Below are 22,845 nucleotides of genomic sequence, written 5' to 3' on the forward strand. Positions count from 1 at the left end.
GAAATGCCTCTAGCTCCAGTGTGCCAGGAGCAGGAGGCAGAGCTGGATCCCAAGGTTGAGGGGCTTTCACCCAGCCCCTAGAGCCTGGCACTTTGATCTTGGACTTAAAGCCTCCAAATTGTAAGAATAAACTCCTGTTTGTTAAGACCATCCCATTTGTGGTATATCTCTTGTCAGAGCAGCACTAGGTAACCAGAACAGATAATATCTCCAATGCAAAGGTTGATAGGTTTCCTTATAATTTTCATAAAAGTTTGGGGTTTCCTAAGTTTAAAGTTCCTCAACTATGACTAAAACCCCACAGCATGTGTAGTATTCACCTAGGCCTGTCTCCATGTCATCCCCTTGGGACTTGGAGGAGAAGAGGAACTGATGTGAACATTAAGCTCATGCTGTGATTAATAAAATACTTTTATTCTGCCCTAGGAGTCTTCTGCCAGCATCTGTGAAACTGTGGCAGGCTATTAGCTTGAAAGTAGGGTATAATCTTAGATTCTTTAGTTCTTAAAACCAGAGAAGACGCTACTCTATCTTCTTCCAAGAGGATGACAATTTAGCTGCCAGCCTTCTAAGAGCTGAGTACAGGAAGAATGTTGGGAATCTCTGCATTCAGTACTCAATATACATATATATACTCAGATACTCATGCTTTCAGTCTTATCAGGTGTCTTCCAGTTCAGAGCACTCTTGTTTTATCTTCTCTAGGGAATAAATCCCTGGACAAGTTGCTAAGCATGTAGTAGAGCAGAGCACATGAGGATCTGTTCTAGTCTTTGCTAATAATCACTTCTCAATGATAAAGTATTAGTTAATTTATTAATTTTTATTTTCCATCAACCCCCCCCTCCACACACACATACACACACCACTATTAGAATGTAAATTCCACTAGTCTAGAGATTTTTTATCTCTTATTTTGCTATGTCTTCAGCACCTGGAATGTTGTGCCTGGCACATAATAGGTATTCCGTCAACATTCGTTGATTAGATATGTGAATGAATGACTAGAAGGAAGTTACACATCTGTTGCCCTTTGCTCCTGGTTTGAGAATAAAGTTAAGGAGCAGCTTTTTATTTGTTAGACATTACTACATCTTTTTAAAAGCCTCAAGTATTGTTATTAATTGAGGATATAAGTAATTTTCATGAAAAGTTCATTATTCTTAGTAATTCCAAAATAATTTGGAATTACAAATTTTGTGTGTCATTTTTTTATCCAATGATAGAATCTTTTTTAGAGCATTCATAAATGCAGTCTTCTTTCTTCCATCTGGGCGTTTCTAGTAACCTCAATAAATACTGTATATATTTTGTTGGTAGAGTCAGTGGCTTTTTCTGAAGAATTGGATGTGGGACATAAAGAGAAGAATCAACAAAGATCACAGAGTTAGTGAGTGGCAGAGCCAGGGCTTAAACCCAGCCAGTCTGGTTCCAGATTTTGTACTCTAAACCACTGTACATTGCTACTTCTAGGAAGAAGAAAGATCTAGACAAAAAACACTAAAAAGGAATGGCCCATTTAGGTAAGAGCAAAACCAGAAGAATGGGATATCCAGGAAACCAAATTAGTGTTTCAAGAATGGAGGACTGGGTCACTGTGTCAGATGTTGATGATAGGTCAAGTAAGATGAGGTCTGAGAAGTGGCCATTGGATTTAGCAAAGCAGAAGTCATTGTATATAGTGATAAGAGCAATTACATGATTTGATAAAGACTTCAATAAAGTCTAATTGGAATGTATATTAATTATCTATGGCTGTGTAAAAATATACCCCAAAACTGAGCAGTTTAAAACAACGAACCCTTATTATCTCACACTTTCAATGAGTTAATAATCCTGAAGCAGTTTAGCTGGTTGCCTCAGCTCAAAGTCTCTCGTGAACTTGCTGTTAAGCTATTGTTGAGAGTTACATTCATCTTATGTACAACTAGGACTAAAGGATCCACTTCCAAATTCACATAGTTATTGGCAGACCTTGGTTTTTAACCAAATGAACCTCTCTATAGACTGCCTGAGTATCCTCAGGATGCAGCAGTTGGTTTTCCCCAGGCAGCAGTCAGAGAGAGAGAGAGACAAACAACCCTTATGGAAGATGCTAACACACTATATCACTTCTGTATTCACTCAGATCAACTCTGGTATATTGTGGGAAGTGGTTTACACTTGCCTGTTTAAACCAGTAAATGATACTCATTTGGAGACATCCTGGAGATTGGCTCCCACAAAGTGTAGGCTAATGCAAGAATGGGAGGAGATGAATTAGAGATAGAAAATTCCAAAAACTCTTAGAGTTTTGCCAGAAATGGGAAACAATCTTAAACTTAGAGAAAAATTGTAAGTACAATACAAAGAACTTATTCTCTGAACTATTTAAGAGTAATTTGCCAATATGATGTGCTGTCCTCTCCAAATACTTGAAATGTGTATTTTCTCCAAACAAGAATTCTTTTTATTGATATGTTAGTACCATCTCCTCCTCAGCCACATTTAGTTTTGCTGCTTGTCCCAGTGTCCTTTATAACAAGAATGTCCAGTTCTAAATTATACATTGTGATTAGTTATGTATTTTCAGTCTCCTTCAATCTGGAACACATTAAAAAAGACTGAGGTTTTTGATTTTCATGAACCTGACACTTTTGAAGACTATGGGCCTGTTATTTTATAATGTCAGCAATTTGCTTTGGTCTGAGATTTTCTTGTCATTAGGTTCAGATTATGCCTCTTTGACAAGACCATTTCAGAAGTGATGTGTTTTATCTCATTGCATGCTATTAGTTTGTACATGATTTCAGTTGTTTCATTACTGATGATATTAACTTGAGTTGTTTGATTGAGGTGGTGTCTATTAGACTTCTCCACTATAAAGTTATTCTCTTTTCCCTGTGTAATCAATAAATACCTTGTTAAAACTTTTTATTTCTTAGTTCATTATTTATTTATTTATATCATTATAGACTCATGATTTTCTCTTTTATTCAATGGATGTTAATCCATTACTATCATAATTTATTTTGATGCTCAGTCCAACCCAGCTAATGCCAGGAGGAGCCTCTCCAGGCTGGCTTCTATATCTCTTTAACATCTCCACTCATTCTTGGAGCACTTATTTTCTGACACAGAAAGATATTTTACACTTATCCTGTACTGTCTGTGCCCTACTTGGTAATCAGCCATTTTTCCTAAAGCTATGATTCCTTTTAATAAAGAATAGTATTAGAAACCAAAATTTGGGGTTGTGCTGCTCCCAGACCCTTTGAGTGGACAAAGCTATGGAGTACATATGTGTATGTACAAAAATACATATTTGCACCAAACCCACTGCCATCTGACTCTTGTGCTGGATTCATAGTGACCCTGTAGGGCAGGGTAGAACTGCACCATCAGGTTTCCAAGTCTGTACATTTTTATGGAAACAGATTGCCATATTTTTCTTCCATGAAGCAGCTGGTCAGTTTGCTCCAGCAAACTTTTGGTTGGCAACTGAGCACTTTAACCACTGCACCACCAGAGCACCTGTATATTTGCACATATTAATTTACATCTGTCTTTATCTACGTAAATACATAGTGAGAAGCATGAGCTCACATCGGTCTTTCCTATTCCAGTCCAGTACCATGTTGTTGTTGTTGTTTTGCCGTCGAGTAGGATTCATTTTATATTTATACCTCCCATCTCTGACAGTGAGTAACTTCACTCCATTATCTTTAATATATATTTTCAAATTTGATTAGTCCCTTACATGTACCAATCCTCTACCTCTGCTTAATCTTTCTCATAAATGCTTTCCTTATATCAGTTGGACTTTAACACCTCATGTTGGGCCATTTACCTTTGTGGACGATTTGCTTACTCCTCTTGGAATTGCTTATTCTTTGTGCCAGGAGAGCCTTCTGCAGAGATGTTCTCACCCACTTGTGCTCAATGAAATACGTCAGGCCACATACCTCCCAGTCCATCTGGAAGGCTTTCTCATATCTTTTAAACTCTTACACCCTGCACCAGAGTGCCCCTCTATAAGGATAACCCTCCTCACCCAAATTGATTTCCAACCTCCCAGGCTTAGCCACCCTCCAATGTGCTTGCCTTCCTCATCTTGCTTGGGCTCCCAGTACCCCACTCTAAGCCACTCCTCTACTTAGATTGCCCTCCTCACCCTGCACAGGCTCTAACATCAGGCCACCTCCCCATGTGGACATCCATCTTACTCCATTTGAACTCTAACATCCCACTTTTTATTTGTCCTACCCAGATGCCTACGTTGTTTGTCCCTACATAGTGGCTTTTGAACTGAATCATTGTGGAAGGGAAGGAAAGGAAGAGAAAGATGAAGCTCTGGTAGCATATGTTTGTTTTCCCTTCTCTAGGGGGGAATTGTTCATTCAGTGGTATAATTCTCTCTTTCCATCTGGGAGACCTGGGTTCAATTCACAACCAGTGCACCTCAGTTATAGTCATCACCTGTCTGTCATTAGTGGATTGGTTGTTGCTATAATGCTGAAGAAAGGCCTATGATCTCCTTCCAAAAATCCACCAGTGAAAACCCTATGGATCACAAAGATCCAATCTGCAACCCATTGTGGGATGGTACAGGACTAGGCAGGGTTTTGTTCCATTGTGCATAAGGTTGCTTTGAGTTGGGGCCAACTCGATGGTGGCTAACAAGACTTAACAACTGCGTGAACATCCTGTTTTTTTTTTTTTCCCCCACGACTGTTTCTCATTCCATGTTATTTCTAAAGGAAAGGGTAATCAGATCAAGATAGCAGATGGGCTATGGAAAACTAAGTTGCTTTCTTCTGTCATGTATAGATCATTTTTTCCCTCTAAAAAATCCATCTTGAGATTTCCTCATTTACGTTTCCAGGCTGAAATAAATTGTATGATATTTTTATAATGGTTATAATATATTTACTTAAATTAAACTTTTAGGGATGTTCTAAAGGCTCTATATAATGATAGTGACATTGGAGTAATAAAATCAAGCTTACAGGATTTTAAAGTAAAAATACTGATTTGCCTTTTATCTGTCAATTAAATATCTTGTCTGTTTCAGGTATGACTTTAGCTTTTCCAGCTTCAGTTCATGATTCTCTGATTTGCAGTAAAACATTTCAAATTCTATACAAAAATGAAGAGGTTGTTTTAAATGATGTTATGATCTTCAAAGTTAAAATGTTATTGGATGAAAAAAAGGTAAATATCTCTTCATATATATTTAGATAAATATTTTTTGCAAAGACTGAAAGCATATTTCTAACTTCCTATAAATATTCGAAAAGTTTCTTACATTGTTATTTCTCTTCAGATTGAAGAAACCCTTGAGGAAATTAGTTTTCTGTTATCCTTGGATCTGCACTTCACAGATGGAGATTATTCGTAAGTAGGCTTATCAACCATTTAAGAAAATCTTTAGGTACTCATAACTGTGTCTGTTAGTATTAGGTTCCCCATTTTCTTTTTAGAGTCCAACCTGTCACCTTGTTCATTTTGAGCTATTGTCTTCTAGGAGAATTTCATGAGCATGGCTAGGCCTATTCCTTTGCGCCCATGTTGATTCCATAAACCCAGGTAGCAAATTCAGACAAGTTGAAGAAATATGAAATCCATTGCTGGACTCTAGAAATTATGTTGTTGATATGATACCACCAACATGAGACATTTAAATATAACTGAGCTCTCTTTCACTATGTTATTGGCTAATCTTAGTGGCATGAAAAATGCCTTTTTTTAGGTGGAAATTTTTTGACATTCTGAGTTATTAAGATTGATGCTCTTAGAATTGACAATTGTTACCAGTTCATTGATTTCTAGAGCACTGGAGGATTTTAGGACTGGCCTAAGGCATTTGATTGCTAACTAGGAGGCTGGCGGTTCAAACCCACCAGCCACTCCTCAGAAGGAAGGTTGGGTAATCTACTTCCGTAGTGATATTGCCTCGGAAACCCAAGGAGGGGTCGCTATCAGTCGGATTCGACTCGATGGCAGTGAGTTTACCCTGAACTCGTCTACGCACCTGGACATATATATAATTTAGAGACATAGTTTGCTTTTATTTACTTAAAACAAGAATTGGCGATCCATTTAACAATTTTATATTTGGAAGGTTTTTATTTATTTTATTTCTTTTTCATTTCAAATGTAGTTTTACAAGTACTTCGAAAATTGTATGTGAATTCAGACTGCATATAGGATAAATGATTAAACAGTCGATATAACTAAAAGGCCTACTTTAGGTATTCTCTTCACTGTCTTGAAAGAATTTTTTCACATGGTAGCTACTGCTCCTCTTTAATACTTTTTGTTACAAGGAATTCTTTAAGAAATTTCTTTTTATAACCAAATTAAAATTCTATAAGTGGGGTAAGTTAAAATGAGTAAATATTTCATTAGCTTTAGATAGTTATAATTTATATATGAGTAAGAGAGTAATGTATTTAGATATTTTTATGGCATTGTTTCAAATATTTTGTATATGCAAATCTAATGACAGACTAAATAGCTGTAATCAAGTTACCTACCAATGACTCATTTTTAAGCAGCATTTAATAACAGTTTTATGTAGTAAAAGTAATTTGAAATATCTTTTGGGGTTTGTTATAATACTGACTTGACCTATCTTATACTGCCACCTTATAATAAATAGTATTCCCTATGGAGTAAGATAGGAACTCTGGTAGCGTAGTCCCTAAGGCATTTGATTGCTAACCAGAAGGCTGGCAGTTCAAATCCACCAGCCACTCCTTGGAATGAAGAGGTTGGGCAATCTACTTCTGTAGTGATACTGCCTCAGAAACCCAAGGAAGGGGTCACTATGAGTCAGGCTGACTCGACGGCACATAACAACAACAAGAACAACATGGAGTAAGATTTAGTATAATATTCCTTAAATATCAAGATGACTCATATTATAGGAGCATTAGTGAAGAAACATTCCATACATGGATTGATTAAAAAAAAACTATTGGTAGGTTCTGATTATTTTTTTATTATTAGAGTTCATATCTTGTCTAATCAAATTTGATGCTTTAAAAATTATTCTAAGTTTTTTAAAAGTAATGAAGTAAATGTTTTTGATAGCTTAAGCTACTCTACAAAATATTGGCTTTTATTAAATAATCCCACACTTACATGCAAATACATTGCTTTTTATAGGGCAGATGATTTGAACGCCTTGCAACTAATAAGTAGCCGAACTTTGAAGCTGCACTTTAGCCTCCATAGAGGCCTTCATCATCATATTAATGTTATGTTTGATTATTTCCACCTTTCTGTTGTGTCTGTTACAGTCCACGCATCATTGGTTGCGCTACACCAGCCACTAATAAGGTAAATTTAACCAGTGCTGTAGTGCTTTTGAATGTAATGTCTTTCCTTTTTGTAATGAAAACATATATTTTGATAAAGATAATTGAAGTAGTAAGGAATATTTAAATTCATAATTATTTAATAAATAGTTTCATTTTATACTAATATAATGAAGTAATAAATTTAAGAACATTGGAACATTAGATTGATAACTTTTCATTACAGAAATGTGAAGCAATCTTTTGTCAATCCCAGATAAGTTGACCAAGAAAAATAATGCAGTCAGGAAATAACCAAACAACATTGTTTAGTTTGTACCTTGTATTTTGATATATTATAATGTAATTACTCATCGTCTGGAAAAGTACATATATATATATATAAAATATATTTACATGGGAGCTCTGGTGGCATAGTGCCTAAGGCACTTGACTGCTAACCAGAAGCCTGGTGGTTCAAACCCACTAGCTACTCCTCGGAAGGAAGATGGGGCAGTCTACTTCCATAGTGATACTGCCTCGGAAACCCAAGGAGGGGTCGCTATGAGTCAGGCCCGACTTGATGCACGTAACAACAACAACATGATGTATATATAGTGTATTTATTTAGCTCTCTTCTCTGGATAAGCTAATTTTATCTTCTTAAATCTGTACTATATAGAAATTCTTGTGTGTAAGTCATTCACCAATTTTATGGATTTATAATTTTTAAATTATACCATGTACGTTTTAGTTTAAAGATACAATATTCTGGAGTATAATAAATGCACTGCTGCCCATTTCCTTGTGGAGATGGATTGTCTTTTATTAAAGTAAGAATACAATTCACATTCTTCACTTTTTATAATAAAATATCATCCTTGTATTAAGTATAAAATCAGTAACTTATGTAGAAAGACTCCTAAATTGTTTTGACTTTTGAATTGAAGATAATTTCAGACAACTAATATTAAGGATGATACATAAGGGATATGCTGCTAAGCTGCTTTTATCAGAAAGCTGAGTAGGTAATTTTATAGAATTACCCTCAGAATTTACAGAAGACATATAATTTAACATATTGCCTGCCCACAAGTAACAACCTCCTGTGGCATAGATCTTTACATTGTTTTAAAAACTGTAATCAAGAACCTCATCCATTGTGTTGCCCCATGATCCCTTACATGTAGATCATCTTGACTACAGTTTCTTTAACACACAGAGCAAGGAAGAAGTTCGCTTCTTTTGATGACTTGATGAATTGCCTTGCCTCTCATTTCTTAGTAAGATTAGTGTAGTTGGTTGTTAATGTATAAGGGTCAAGAAGTAATGTACCGTATTATTTTTATATGGATTGCACATTAGATTTTAATGTTTAAAGTTTATCAATTTATGAAATAAGTTCCTATATTTTTCTGAATCTTTTTGTAGTTTGATTAAGAATTCCTAATTAAACTGTTTAAACTATTTCTATTTTAAAACTCACCAAGACTGTCTTTATTACACTGACTTTCTCTCTTGAAAAATGTATACACAATTTATAAAGGTTAGCACAGGTTATTAATATTACTTCTTAAAGCCTTGATTAAATAGAGTAGTGATATTTACATTATGAATATTAGTGAGTTTTAAATGTGTGCTTCCTCTTGCATTGTAGCAGTTTTTGCCACTGGCAGAACTCAAAACCACCCACTACTGTGGAGTTGGATCTGATTCATAGTGACCCCTCCTTGGGTTTCTGAGGTAGAATCACTATGGAAGTAGATTGCCCAACCTTCCTTTCAAGGAGTGGCTGGTGGATTTGAACTGCCATTTACTGGAAGGAGAAGACATTTTTGGCTCAGAATCAGAAGCCAAGAGGATTAACTATTGGCTCTTGGTTAGTGACTGGAGGAGAAAATGAGGTGCCTGCAATAGCTGAGGTTGCTGTTCTTTACTTTGCTGCCATGGGCCCTTATGTCTCCTCTTTTGCTACTAGAACCCCTGCCAGGGGAAGTAGTAGTATCTTCCCTTTCTTTGCCTATAAATGAGAAGTTGGAAAAGGGAAGCAAAGGTTAAAAGAAAACTTTTTGCTGGTGATGCTGGTAAAGGGGTCATATTAAAGGTAATATTCCTCACTGTTTATACTTAAAGTTTTTCTTGAAGTTTTATTATAGGTGGATTTCTTTTATGTATATAATTGCTTATTGAGTTCATGAGAATATTATTTCACAGAATGATCTCCATATGGCATTTTTTTTTTCCAGAAAGACTTAAGAACTAAATTGGCCCTTTTAACTATAGGTGGTAGATATACATATATATTTTATCCTCTAAACACAATTAAAAAATTTTTAATTTATAATTTTATCCTTTTAAATATTATTTTTTTATTTCAAAAATTTGTAGGGCCAACCCAACTGTAGGTACTAAGTCAAGTATTTAAAATAAATTGATTAGGACTTCTTTCTTTGCTTGTTTTTTATATGATCTGTTTCTTATTTGAATTTTTTTAAAGGATAATTTTTAGGACTCAATCCTGAAAAACACATTGTAGCAAGTGGAATTTACCATTGACTTGCATCTCTCTTTGCTGGGATATAGATATTTTATTTTTGCAAAGCAGATTGATTTTGCAAATGAAGGCTGCTCTGTGCTTATGGCAAAAAAATTATTTAGTTTTTTGTCTTTTCCTTTTTGCCAAACTGTCAAGCAGTCCAGAGGTTTTGGCTACTTATATTTAACCAATGTTTTATCTCAAATATAATTGTGTTTATTTTGAAACATTCAATCAGAAATACTACTCTTATTCTATGAAATTTATAGAAAACTACATATAATGTTACACAAGTCTCTGGGTGGCACAGATGAGTAAGCACTTGACTACTACTCAAAAGGTTGGATTTTTGAACCCATCCAGAGATATTTGAAAGTAAAACCTGGTGATGTGCTTCCAAAAGGAAGCCTTAAAAACCTTATTGAGCATTTCTACTCTGCACACATGGGGTCATCATGAGTTGAAATCGACTCAAGGGCAACTAACAACAATGACAACAAAATGTAATGTTAATACTAACAGAAACAGCTTACATAATATGTGATTGAGGTGATTCCTTGAAACATTTATAAAGATTATTTTAATTATAATACTCATAGCCTTTTAGTGAAGAAAATTAAGAGAAGGATATATCTTATTTTTGAGAAATGGAGACGTCAAGTTGATTTAGTAATTTTTCTTTTTCTACAGTTAAATGGGAACTCTTTATTTCTATAAATAGCCTGAATATTTGTTAATTTTTTTAAACTTGCGAACCAGTTCTAATTCATCACTATTTCCAAATTGAAACTTGATCCTCATTTGTCATTTAGCCACTCTGGATCCCACATGTTTTATCTTTACTATCCTTTGAAACTCCTTGATTCCCAGCCATAGAAAGCAGTCTTAAACATGTAGACTTAATTGTTTATAATCATTATATCTCTTCATAATAACACAAATTAATAAAGGAAAAATTATAAAATTAAGATTACTTTAGAAGTCATAACCTTGCACAACCTTTGTTCTTTATTTTCTTCATATAAAATTTTCCTTAATATTCAACTGACATTCAAGTCGACAATTATGACAATAATAATGTAATACTTATTCCTACAGCTTTCCTCGTCCAGTGAAGACTACTTGGTTAAATAGAAATGCACCAGCACAAAACAAAGATTCTGTGATTCCTACTCTTGAAAGTGTGGTCTTTGGTATTAACTACACAAAACAGTTATCACCAGATGTAAGAACTAAATATGTTTATAAATCCTTTTTTCCCTCTTGTTTCAAATGAAATGTTTTTAACTGTTTTCTCTGTGAATGTGATGATATTTCTTTTATTAATTACTTGAGCCCAACAACATGCAGATCTAATTGAGCATGATCTTAACAAATTGGGTGGTTATAGTTGTTTATTATGAAAATGAACCTGACACTTTAAGATTTTACTAGATTTAATGGATAGAGATCTTTGATGGTAGCCAGTGCCATTTGAACTTCCTACCATCACCACTTGCTTCCTTAACAGAACTGTTGTAATCAGTTCCTATAGTTGAGACCCAGCTTGAAGTTGTACAGTTATAGCCACTGTACTCTAAAGGAAAGGAAACTTGTACTGTAAAAGTATATAGAGTATCTGTGGCATAGTCCAAATGTAATTTGATTCTCAAATTATCAGAACATCTTAATTCAGTATGCTTATTTTTAAAAAAAATCTACCAAAACTGAAATTACTAGAGGTGCATTTCATGTTTAAAGTATTTGTATGAACAAGAATAATTCTAAACGTTTTCTGATTTCTTTTATGTTTTAGAATAACTAAAATAACTAATAAATGTTCAGTATTTTTTCTTTGTTTTTCTTACTTTGAAGTATACTACTTTAAGATTTTTGTTTACTGACACCCTGTACCCAAAATCTATTCTTTCTTTAGGGATGCAGTTTCATCATTGCGGACTCCTTCCTACATCATGCCTATAATTTTCACTATACGCTTTGTGCCACTTTGCTGCTAGCATTCAAGGGATTGCACAGCTACTTCATTACGGTAACAGAAGAGATTCCCTCTTGTCAGAAACTAGAACTGGGTATGTTAAAAGTAGCCAGACCTATCCTACAGTTCAATTCATTCTTTCCATTCTACTAGTTATCAGCAAAGTTTTTCTATACTAACACTTTATATTTATGTACTTCTCTTTCTTTCTCAATTCTCTTTTTCAACCCTTGCTAAATCATTTTCTTCAATTTGAAAATTTTTTACAACATTGTGAAATAACTTCCTGGTGCTAAATTTGAAATGAGTCTTCTGGTAGACTTTATTTTCAAAAACATTGGACAAAATACTGTTCTTCTTAAAATATAACCAAAAAGCATACTAGAAAGCAAACATAATTCTCTACTGAATCCTGGAACATAACATTAAAGCCATACCTCCATTTAACAGTCTATCTAGATTGTAGGTATTTGGGGTATTCATATACATTTGACTTTAAGTAATCTTAAAGCTCTATTTAATTTATTTCACTTGATGGAAGGCTGGCGGTTCAAACCCACCAGCCACTCCTTAGAAGGAAGACTGGACATCTGCTTCCATAGAGATACTGCCTTGGAAACCCAAGAAGGGGTTGGTATGAGTCGGAACCAACTCGATGGCAGTGAGTTTTGTTTTTTTTGGTTTGATGGAATACCAACATCAATTACTTTATGGTTTACCATTTTGAAAATTATTTAAATAAAAAAATCAAGCTTCAGTATTAGTCAAATAATAATACTACATATATGATGTAGAGCATAATAAAATTATATTGCCTTGATTTTGAATGCCACTTTTTGTTTGCAAAGCACTTTTACATACATCATATCACAAAGGATAAGTTATTGGAATTTCCAAATAACTTTTTACTCACATTTAGACTATCTCTTGTTTTCAATTAAAAAAAAAAATTCTCCAAATATTTTCTTAATGGGTCTTTGGTACTCAAAAACATTTTCCTAGGAGAATATTATAAATTTTGCTTAGGCTCAATGACCAGACCACAAAAAAGGGATGGTAGAATCCAGGGAGATATTATCTTGTGCTAAAGAGTGCATGTTTGAAGCCATTTTGTCACTAACTTTGTGACAATTATTACAAAGTGATTTCCATTCCTTAAGGTAGGAAGATTGAAAGTAATCAGGTGTAATCAGTAGCCAGGTGGCAGATGATATTCCTACTACGTATGTATTTGTATGTGCTGTAAAAATGTTCCTATGCAATTTAAGCATAACAAGAGGCAAAGTTAGGATGACTTCTTAGCTACAAATAAGCACCTTGAGGGAGTGGGACACTGGGCCTGTGGGCTAGGAACCATGGTTGCAGGGGTCATTAAGCTCAGTAGGCACAACATGGTATATAAAAACACTATTCTTCATTTTCAGTGAGTAGTGACTGGGGTCTTAAAAGCTTGGGAGCAACCATCTTAGTGGCAACTATTGGTCTGTTCTCATTGTTAGCAAAGAATAATGAAGAAAATCAAAGACACATGGAAACAATTAGTCCAAAGGACTAATGGACCATGAGAACATCATCCTGTATGACCCTGAGACCAGAAGAACTAGATGATTCCTAGCTACCAATGTGAACCACTCGGAAAGGGATCAAAATTGGAGATCCTGGATAGAGTGGGAGAAAATGCGGAACAAAACTCAAAATCATAAAAAAAAAAAAAGACCAGGCGTACTGGTCTGATGGCCCCAAGTCACTCTTTGGGCCTGGAATTGAACTCATTACTGTGCCTTAACTCTCAGCCTAATAATAGAGAGACTTGCCAGCTGAACACCTACTCAAGGAGATGTACTCCTTATAGAACTATCAACCACTGGAGAATAGAAGGGCACCATTTGCATAGGGAGAAAGGTAGGCAGGAATGCACAGGCAAGAGGGACACAAATGTGGAGGAGTAAGGAGAAAAGGTGAGGACATACAAAAGGTATAGGGTATAAAGGAGCTCTTGGAGTAAGATTGCTTGTCAATGTAATTCCTTTGGGCTTTTTATGAGTACCCACTATGTCAGGTAGGGTACTGAGGAAAGGATAGGGTCTCTGTCTTTAAAGAGCTTTGAGCTGTCCTCTAGCAGCAGCAGTAATATGTTATCAATTCATCATTAGGATGGACAGAGCAAAATCAACTAGCAAGACAGAGCTTCTTGTGGTTTATATATATATATATTGTTGTTGTTGTTGTTATGTGCCGTCGAGTCGGCCCCGACTCATAGCGACCCCTCCTTGGGTTTCCGAGGCAGTATCACTACGGAAGTAGGATTGCCCAACCTTCCTTCCGAGGAGTGGCTGGTGGGTTTGAACCGCCAGCCTTCTGGTTAGCAGTCAAGTGCTTTAGCCACTATGCTACCAGAGCTCCTATATATATATATATATATATTTGTAAGATGAACCTAAAATGCTTGTTCATCTGCATATAATTTTCAGAATATATTTTATAAATGAAAAAATATATAAACCACATTTTAACTTAGAAATCTCTCTAGAGGAAGTATGTTTATTAATAAAATTCAGAATTAGTAATTTTTAAAAGTTTTTTTTTGTGAAGGCACAGGTTTATTTCTAATAGCTTAGATAATATTTGCACTTTATTACTGTTTGTTAATCCAACTTCAGCATGATAATTCATTTATTAGGTTTTTAATTTTCTCTTAGGTAAGGAATTTTTTTGTCATATATATTGCTTTGAAGTTGGAAATATAGATAGAAATTATCATAATTGAGAGATCCCTTGAAATTTAATTTCAGGAGTCATGACTGAATGTCAAGTTTATTTCAAATTATTTGATTATATTTTATCAGAAAATAAAATTCTAAAGCAAATACAAACTTTATTGTTATATGAGTAAATAATAGCAACAAAATAAAATTCTGAATACCTTATATACAGTATTTGGGAGCTCTAGTGGCGTATACTTGACTGCTAACTAGAAGGCTGGTGGTTCAAACCCACCAGCCACTCGGAAGGAAGGCTGGGCAATCTACTTCTATAGTGATAACACCTCGGAAACCCAATGGGGGGTCACTATGAGTCAGATCTAACTCGACAGCAGTGAGTTTGGGGTTTTTTTTGTGGTTTTATAGATAATATTAAAGTATATTTGTGAATGAATAAAACAACAAAATCCTGTTTTGTTACTTGAAAAAGTATAGTCATCAACACATAGCTTACAGCAGTTTCCTAGGAATTTTTAAAAACAAGACTCATCTTTAATAAATAATTTTAATTACCAATAAATAATAATACTTTGTGTATTTAAACCTTTCTTTACTATTTATAATGAATTTTAGTTTATTCTTGATTACATCTTCCATCTAAAAATGCTATTAACTATTTAAAATAAAAGTATTGCATATTCTGGACTGTTAGCATTGCTTATTTTTATCTTACCAAAGTAAATACCAAGTACTAGAATATATTTCCATAATACCCTGTTGACCAAAGATCACTCCACTCACCAGTTTTAATAAGTACATATAAAGTAGTCTTGATTAAAGGATGTATTATTATATTTTCTTTTATTATTTAGCACTTATCTTGAATTTTCAAATGAGCATGTTTTTAAAAGTCTTAAACTCCAACATGCTTTAAATTTTATATAAACTCTATTCCCTATTTTAAAATAATGCCTTAAATTCTTCTTTCTATCTTTGCCTTTTTTTTTCTTTAGATGAATGATGTACATTTTTTTGATGGTTAAATATTGATTTCATGCAAGGAACACTTAAAGAAAATGGGAGTCAAAGGTCCTATAATCTAGGCTTGGCAAATCTCTTAACCTTTCTGAGCCTCAGTATCTGCAGTTATAAAAGTTGAGGGTTGCTCTACCTGATCTCTAAGATCCCAGCCAACTCTAAAATCCTAAGTAATTAAAACATAAAAACAATATTGGATTATTAAATGTTGAATGGCACGTTAAGTAGAAAAAAGAACAAAGTAATATAAACTTGAATGTACATCATTTGTAATTCTAATAAGCTAATTAACTAATGGAAAGATTCTGCTTTAGTGTTCTAATCTAACTGCACTATTAGGTTTTCAATAATAAAGTTTCTTACTAACAAGTTGGTAAATTCTAGTAAATTTTGTTGAAAAAGGAGTGTAGTAACTAGTACTGTGTGCAATCCTTATAACTAGCCAAGGCCAACATGCAGGTCCTATATGAGCGCCTTCTCAGAAGAAAACAGCAACGAACCCAGAAAGACACCTGTCTAGGTATGTTTACAAATAGGTTAAATAAATATTCCCTTTAAATTAATAAGAAATTTTGCTTTAAATTAGTGTTCAATTTCATAAATATATATTTATTAATAGAGTATGTTTCACCACTCATTTACTTTTTAGAATAAATTTGGTTTGTAGATAACCTTTGGTTAATCTTTTAATTAATTTATAATATTAAGATTTTCATTTAAGGCTGGAAAATGGCAAATGCAAATACCTCTGGTTTTTTCCATATTTTTTCTAGAGTTCTTATGAAGAGCACTTTTTGGAAACTGTGTTTATTATCATTTGTTGCTTGAATGATAGTTCCTTCAATTTGGTCAAAGTAATTTTTTCTTTGTATAGGCCTAATAATAAAGAAAAATGGTTAAAAAAATTGAACCTATTTCCATGCATTGTAAAAGTAAAGAAGGAAAAATCCCTGGTATCTGGTTTGGATGGTTTTTTAGTCGATTTGCATTTAATTTTACTATTCTAGGGAGAAAAACATTCAAGTCACTACTGTCCAGATATGTTACATGTGTTAAAGAAAATATTCTGACCTTATTATGTTAATGCTGTATTTCCATGTATAATTTGCTCTTTAATATCAGTAGTACTTAATTTACTATCTTTCACTGAGAAGCATATTGCATTGAATCAACCGTCACAATTTCATAATTAGAAATTTAAAGAAAAAATAAAATCACAGTATTTGTTTCTTGGTTTTTAAAAGTATGACCAAAAGGAAACTGAAGAGCCAAATACTTTTCAACATTTCTCAGATGAAAAGCAGCCCAGGAATATTAAAGTGGAGTCAGTTTTCATCTAAATAGTTAAGGGAAGAAAAAAGAAAGGTTGAAAATTATTATAAAAATTTATAATCATTCTTTTTGGAATATATTTTTATATATTCTCATGTGAAGTAACTATAAAATTAAACAATTCAGTTGGAAATTATGAGTATTTGTAATATGTTTTAATGTTCTTTCTAGTAATTAAAATATATTTCTAATTTAAACCATTATATTACAATTCCTATCAATTTATGTGTGAGCATTCTAAATGTTACAGAATGCTGCTTTACATAATAAGGCCTGTAGAGAAAAAGGGGGCTAGTTTTTGGTGGGGAAAAAAGGCTTGATCCAGAACTAAAGTTCTTGCTATCCTCAGATTATAAACGAGTTCCATTCCTAAATTAGTCTTCAAGTCAAATTTGTATGTAAGTCAGAACAGTTCAGTACAGTTCCTATCTAACATCAGCCAGTCAAATATTTGTCTTACTGTATGGTGTATTTCTTTATGCATAAAAACATTAAAGAAATACGTTTGGATACACTAAAACATCTTTAACATAATGCAGTATAATAATAATAGTGTTTTGATGTGCATCACAAAGTAATGTCTGTTATTACAAACCATTGTATATACCTAGAGTTTTTAATATAAGAGGCTTTGTATTAAAGGGGTTGGTTTAACTCATAACATTTGTAACCTGGGGACTGCCTGTATAATGAAGTTAGTTAAGTAATATTTTTATTGAGATATCTTTTACCCTTAAAAGCTAGCCTTGTATTAGCATTTCCTGGGCTGTTATAAATATCTGTTGAATGAATATATATGGAAGGATAGATTTAGAAAAAAATTTAAAATGCATGGACTCTGAGCCAGTAAGCCCATTAACAGTAATGTGTATCGTAGAAATAAGAGCACTAGTGTATAAAAATGTATGTCCAAGCACTGTAGTGGAAAAACACTGAAACACTGAAAATAAAGATAAATGCCCAACATTTGGTTAACATTTGATTAAAGACTGGAATATGGAATAGATTATAATGCATCCACAACATGGAATACTACATAGCCATTTTAAAAAATACTTTGGAACTGGGTACCAAACTTCCATGGAATATTATTGAGAGAAAAAAAGCAAAATCCAATAAAATATGTAAAATACAATTCCATTTTTGTAAAACAAAGTGACTCAAAAACTCCCATATATTTAATATATATATGAAAAATATTGAAGGATATGTTCTAGACTGTAAACTTAGGTTGGTAGGAGGAGCCAGGCCAAAAATAAAACATATATAAGATAATTATCACATTTATACATTTTTATAAAATTACATATATGGATATACATGCAGTCCTTGGGTTGAACATCCAACTTATACAACCCATAGTTTCTAACCAATTCCCATAAAACCTTTTACATAAAATTCAGGGTACATACATGGCTCGTAATAACGGATGAATGCTACTTTGTGATGTACATGAAAACATTATTATTATTGCTATATTATGTTAAAGACATTTGAATAACTGATGTTAAATACGAACCCTACTTAACTGTTCTAACTGAAGTACAAATTCAACTTACAGACAGATTTAGAAACAAAACCATTTGTAATCCAGGAAATGCCTATATTTGTCATTTTTAAAAGAAAATAATTACCATAGAATTTAAAACTCACGGTTAAAAATCCTAAATGATTTTAAAATCATTTTAATTCAAGATTTGGAAGTTAAGTTTTATTTTAGACCATGAGATAATGTTTATATTGAAATGGCTCCCATTAGCCAAAGGGCAAACATGCATCTAGTCTCTTACATGTAAAGATTAAAGTAATGTATCAAAGCTCAAAACTTTTTTTTTTAATTTTTTAATTTTTTTTTTAAATTCAGCGGTAGGTTTTGTAACCCATTAAGACAATGTTACTAATTTTCTTCTCACAGGAAAAGATCATGAGTAATGTGAAAACAGATATGGGCAAATGAAAGTTATGATTTGAATATTAGGTCTGCTGTTGATTTTTTTTTTAAGTCTCAGAAAACCTTAATATTAGAAGCCACTGATATATCTGCAGTGAGATGATTTACAAAATCATAGTGAATTTCTTTAGTTGTCTATTAATTGACCAAATTAATGATCTATGTAATATCACCTAGTTAGTGGTGATATTTCTTGATGTATTTTAATATATAAATATAATTTTATGTACGTTTTGGAAACCATGAAGTATGATTGTTTCCCATTAATTTTATTCACCAACAGAATTTTATTCACCAACAGAATATATGTTCATATTATAGTTTAATTGTATTTACCACATAACCGTGCCTGGTTATATTATCAAATTTAAATGTTTATAATTCTTTTTATAAAGCAGTAAACATTCATTAAACATTCATTCCATTTTATGAGATAATGAGCTGAGGGATGAGTTCAGGGATGCCATAGAATATATTCTTGCTTTTGTGCAAAAATGATCTATTAAAACGTCTTTTAGCAACAAGATTATGGGATTTTGTTTGATTGTAACTACACTTCCATGAATCTTTCAAGAGAACTAATGTTAGTTTGATTTCAAGTTAAAAATTAAATATATCTAAAGATGATATTTCAGATCTTAATAAAATTCCTTTCTTATAAAATAATAAATTTTTATATTCTGTTAGTTTCTCTATTCTCATGAATAAATTACTGTTTTAATTGTAAGTTAATGTATATACTCCTTTATAGACAGTTATAGCATACATTAAATAAATCAGATAGTGTGGTAAAAATCTGCCTCAGCTTAAGAATATCTTATGTAAAAGTGAATTTATTAAACTAAATTAGGAACTTTTTATTGAAATAGATCTTATTTTCATTTTCATTAAATATTCTGTACTCCAGGTTTATTTTAAATGTATTTCAGTTATAAAGATTAATTTGACTTAAACTTCTTAGCAATAGCTTTTTCAAAAAGCAAGGCAGGCCTGCATATAATACAAAACACTAAGCTTTTATGGAAATTACAAAATATGAACTATAGTAAAAGCTAATACATGTTTTATTTTGTCTGTTTACAGTTGTACAAATTACTAGTTAGGCTTACAGTCAGTATTTCTATGACATTATTAGCCCCTGGCGTGAATTGAAACATGTTACTTAATCCTTACATAGAATTTAATACTTAGTTATCATGCTATCTACATAATTAAGATGTTTATGAAAATATGTTGAAATTTAATCCATTGAATTTATGTCCAGATATTTCTCAATATTCTGGCTTTTTAAGGGTAATTTAATTCATTTATATAATTTCAAAAATAGTTTTCACCTAATATTGATATGTTTCCTCTAATTACTCTTTCTTTCAGAGGAAATGGATATACAAGCTCGACTTACTGAACTATGTGAAGAAGTTAAGGTACTTGGATTTTTAATTCATGTGATCAAGTTACTTGGGTAGTTTGTTTCTTCTTAACATTTTGTCTAAGAAAAATTTAATTATCTTTAATAATTGCAAAGATGAAATGGTTCTTCATGGTAAAATTACAACTTATTGATCAAAAGACATTTGACTTTAACATGAGATTAATTTATCTTTTAAAATGTATATTCTGCATAAATGACATAATAGGAAAGACGATTCCAAAAAAACCAAACCCACTGCCACCAAGTGAATTCTGATTCATAGTGAACTTGTAGGACACAGCAGAACTGCCCCATAGAGTTTCCAAGGCTGTAAATTTTGGAACTTACTTTTTATGGAAATGGATTTTATATTCATTTTCATTAAATATTCTATACTCCAGATATCTTTTAAATGTATTTCAGGTTATAAAGATTAATTTGATTTAAACTTTTTGGCAATAGCTTCTTCAAAAACCAAGGCAGGCCTGCATATAATACAAAATACTAAGCTTCCATAAGAAAGCAGACTGCCTCATCTTTCTCCCATGGAGTGGCTGGTGGGTTCGTACCATCGACCTTTTCATTAGCAGCTAAATACTTTAACCACTATGCCTCCAGAGCTCCTTTTGGAAAGACAATTAGCTGATAAAAAATGTATATTTTCTTTTATTTGTTAAAAGGGTTTCTGGGCAAATTTGTAAAGCATCACTTAAACATATACTTTCGTAAAGTGATGCTGTTTATAAATGAAGAATGATCTTATTTCAGGATATCGATGTATGTGTCAATTTTTCCAGTTCACTATTGTGATTAAATTGAGACTTGTCTAATTTTTGTGTTTTTTGTCAAGGAACTAAGTGTTTTATATATTTAAAATCACTGTGCATTTCATCTAAGTCTGCTACATTAATTGAATAAATTAGAGTCATCAGTTAAACAAAAAAATATACCTGAAGTTGGGATGTTTTTCTGCATGTAAATTTGAATGAGGACCTAGGGCCCCTTGAGAATCTGAAAAGTTATTTATTTTTCCCTTAGAGAAGTGTGTGTGTATTTACACACACACATATATGCATGATACACAAGTAGTTTTATATGCTATCATAGAAGTTTTTCCCCACATTAAAATAAGTATTTTTTTAAATTCCTAATATTCTTACAATAGTTACTTCAAAGAATATTAAACACTTAGAAATATCTTAATAAAATATATGTATAATTAATATGAAAAGAAAACATCTGTGATGTTTCACTGAGAGGTTTGAAACAAAACAAAAACCAAACTCACTGCCATCTATAGTGACCCAATGGGACAGAGTAGAACTGCCCACAGGGTTTCCAAGACTGTAAATCTTTATGGAAACAGACTACTTCATCTTCCTGAGAGTAGGTGGTAGGTAGGTTTGAGCCACTCACCTTTATGTTAGCAGCTGAATACTTTAACCACTGTGTCACCAGAAGTCCGTGAGAGATTTAAGGAAAAATAGACATACGGTGTTCTTTGATGGAAATATAATCACTAAAAGATACTAAGTCTTCTCAAGGGAGTAATTTTAATGCTTCCAAATTAAAATCCCAGCAATTTTTTTTAACTTGAAATTATCTTAAAGATAATTTGAAGAAGAGTAAGAGTGGCTAATGCAGTCAGCCGCAGGGATCCAGGTAAGGAGAGGAACTCAGCCACGCCCAAATCAGCAGTGACGAAGAGCAGGAAAAAGGGGATTAAAAGCCAGGAACCTGGACAGAGGAGCAGTCAGCTGCAGGGATCCAGCTGAGGAGAGGAACTCAGGCACGCCCACAGCAGCAGTGAGGGAGAGCAGGAAAAAGGGGATTAAAAGCCTGGAACCCTGACAATGGAGCAGTCAGCCACAGGGATCCAGGTGCGGAGAGGGAAATCAGGCACGCTCAAAGCAGCAGTGAGGGAGAGCAGGAAAAAAGGGATTAAAAGCCAGGTACCAGGACAGAGGACCAGTCAGCCGCAGGGATCCAGGTGAGAAGAGGGAACTCAGGAACGCCCAAAGCAGCAAGGTGGGAGAGTGGAAAAAGGGGATAAAAAAGCCAGGTACTCGGACAGAGGAGTAGTCAGCCGCAGGGATCCAGGTGAGGAGAGGAACTCAGGCACGCCCAAAGCAGCAGGGTGGGAAAGTGGGAGAAAGGGGATTAAAAGGCCTAGGAATCTGGACAGAGGAGGAGTCAGTCACAGGGACCCAGGTAAGGGTGGTACGAGAGGTTTCCAACAGTGAGGCAAACTTGTCTGTCAGTTTTTCCTATCGTGGTGACATGTTGATGTGAGTTTTGAGGCTGAGCCACTGGTGTTTCTAACCCAGCGGGATACACATGGTGCACAGGTATTAGCCCAACTTACAGACTGAGACAGACTAGGAAGAAGGAAGAGTCTGTCTACTTCTCAAAGAATTGGCCAGGGAAAACCTTATGTATAGCAAAGAAACACTGTTTGATAGTTTACCACGCAACTTTATGAATAGTCCGGTTAGGTTATAAGGCTCTCAAAATAGGACTGGGGAAAAGCTGCATCATTTGAGTAAACCCAGCCTTACTCCTATAGATAAGGTAAAGCTTTCAAGACCTCCATTTGCTGATGTGGCACCACTCAAAT

The 22,845-nt window shown here is 33.6% G+C and overlaps 1 protein-coding gene across 1 annotated transcript in view; it reads left to right on the forward strand.

Moving 5' to 3' along the window:
- FAM135A (family with sequence similarity 135 member A) overlaps positions 1 to 22,845 on the forward strand; it is a 175,469-nt gene that overhangs the window by 70,565 nt on the left and 82,059 nt on the right. The window contains exons 3-9 of the mRNA XM_042781564.1: positions 5,054 to 5,193; positions 5,306 to 5,376; positions 7,153 to 7,326; positions 10,918 to 11,044; positions 11,735 to 11,888; positions 15,977 to 16,054; positions 20,192 to 20,241. Coding sequence (XP_042637498.1) covers positions 5,054 to 5,193; positions 5,306 to 5,376; positions 7,153 to 7,326; positions 10,918 to 11,044; positions 11,735 to 11,888; positions 15,977 to 16,054; positions 20,192 to 20,241 — 794 coding nt within the window. The remainder of the gene's footprint in view (positions 1 to 5,053; positions 5,194 to 5,305; positions 5,377 to 7,152; positions 7,327 to 10,917; positions 11,045 to 11,734; positions 11,889 to 15,976; positions 16,055 to 20,191; positions 20,242 to 22,845) is intronic.

The sequence above is a fragment of the Orycteropus afer genome, unplaced genomic scaffold (assembly GCF_000298275.1).
Source record: "Orycteropus afer afer isolate SDZICR_OR568_19922 unplaced genomic scaffold, OryAfe1.0 scaffold00133, whole genome shotgun sequence".
Taxonomy (NCBI): Eukaryota; Metazoa; Chordata; class Mammalia; order Tubulidentata; family Orycteropodidae; genus Orycteropus; species Orycteropus afer.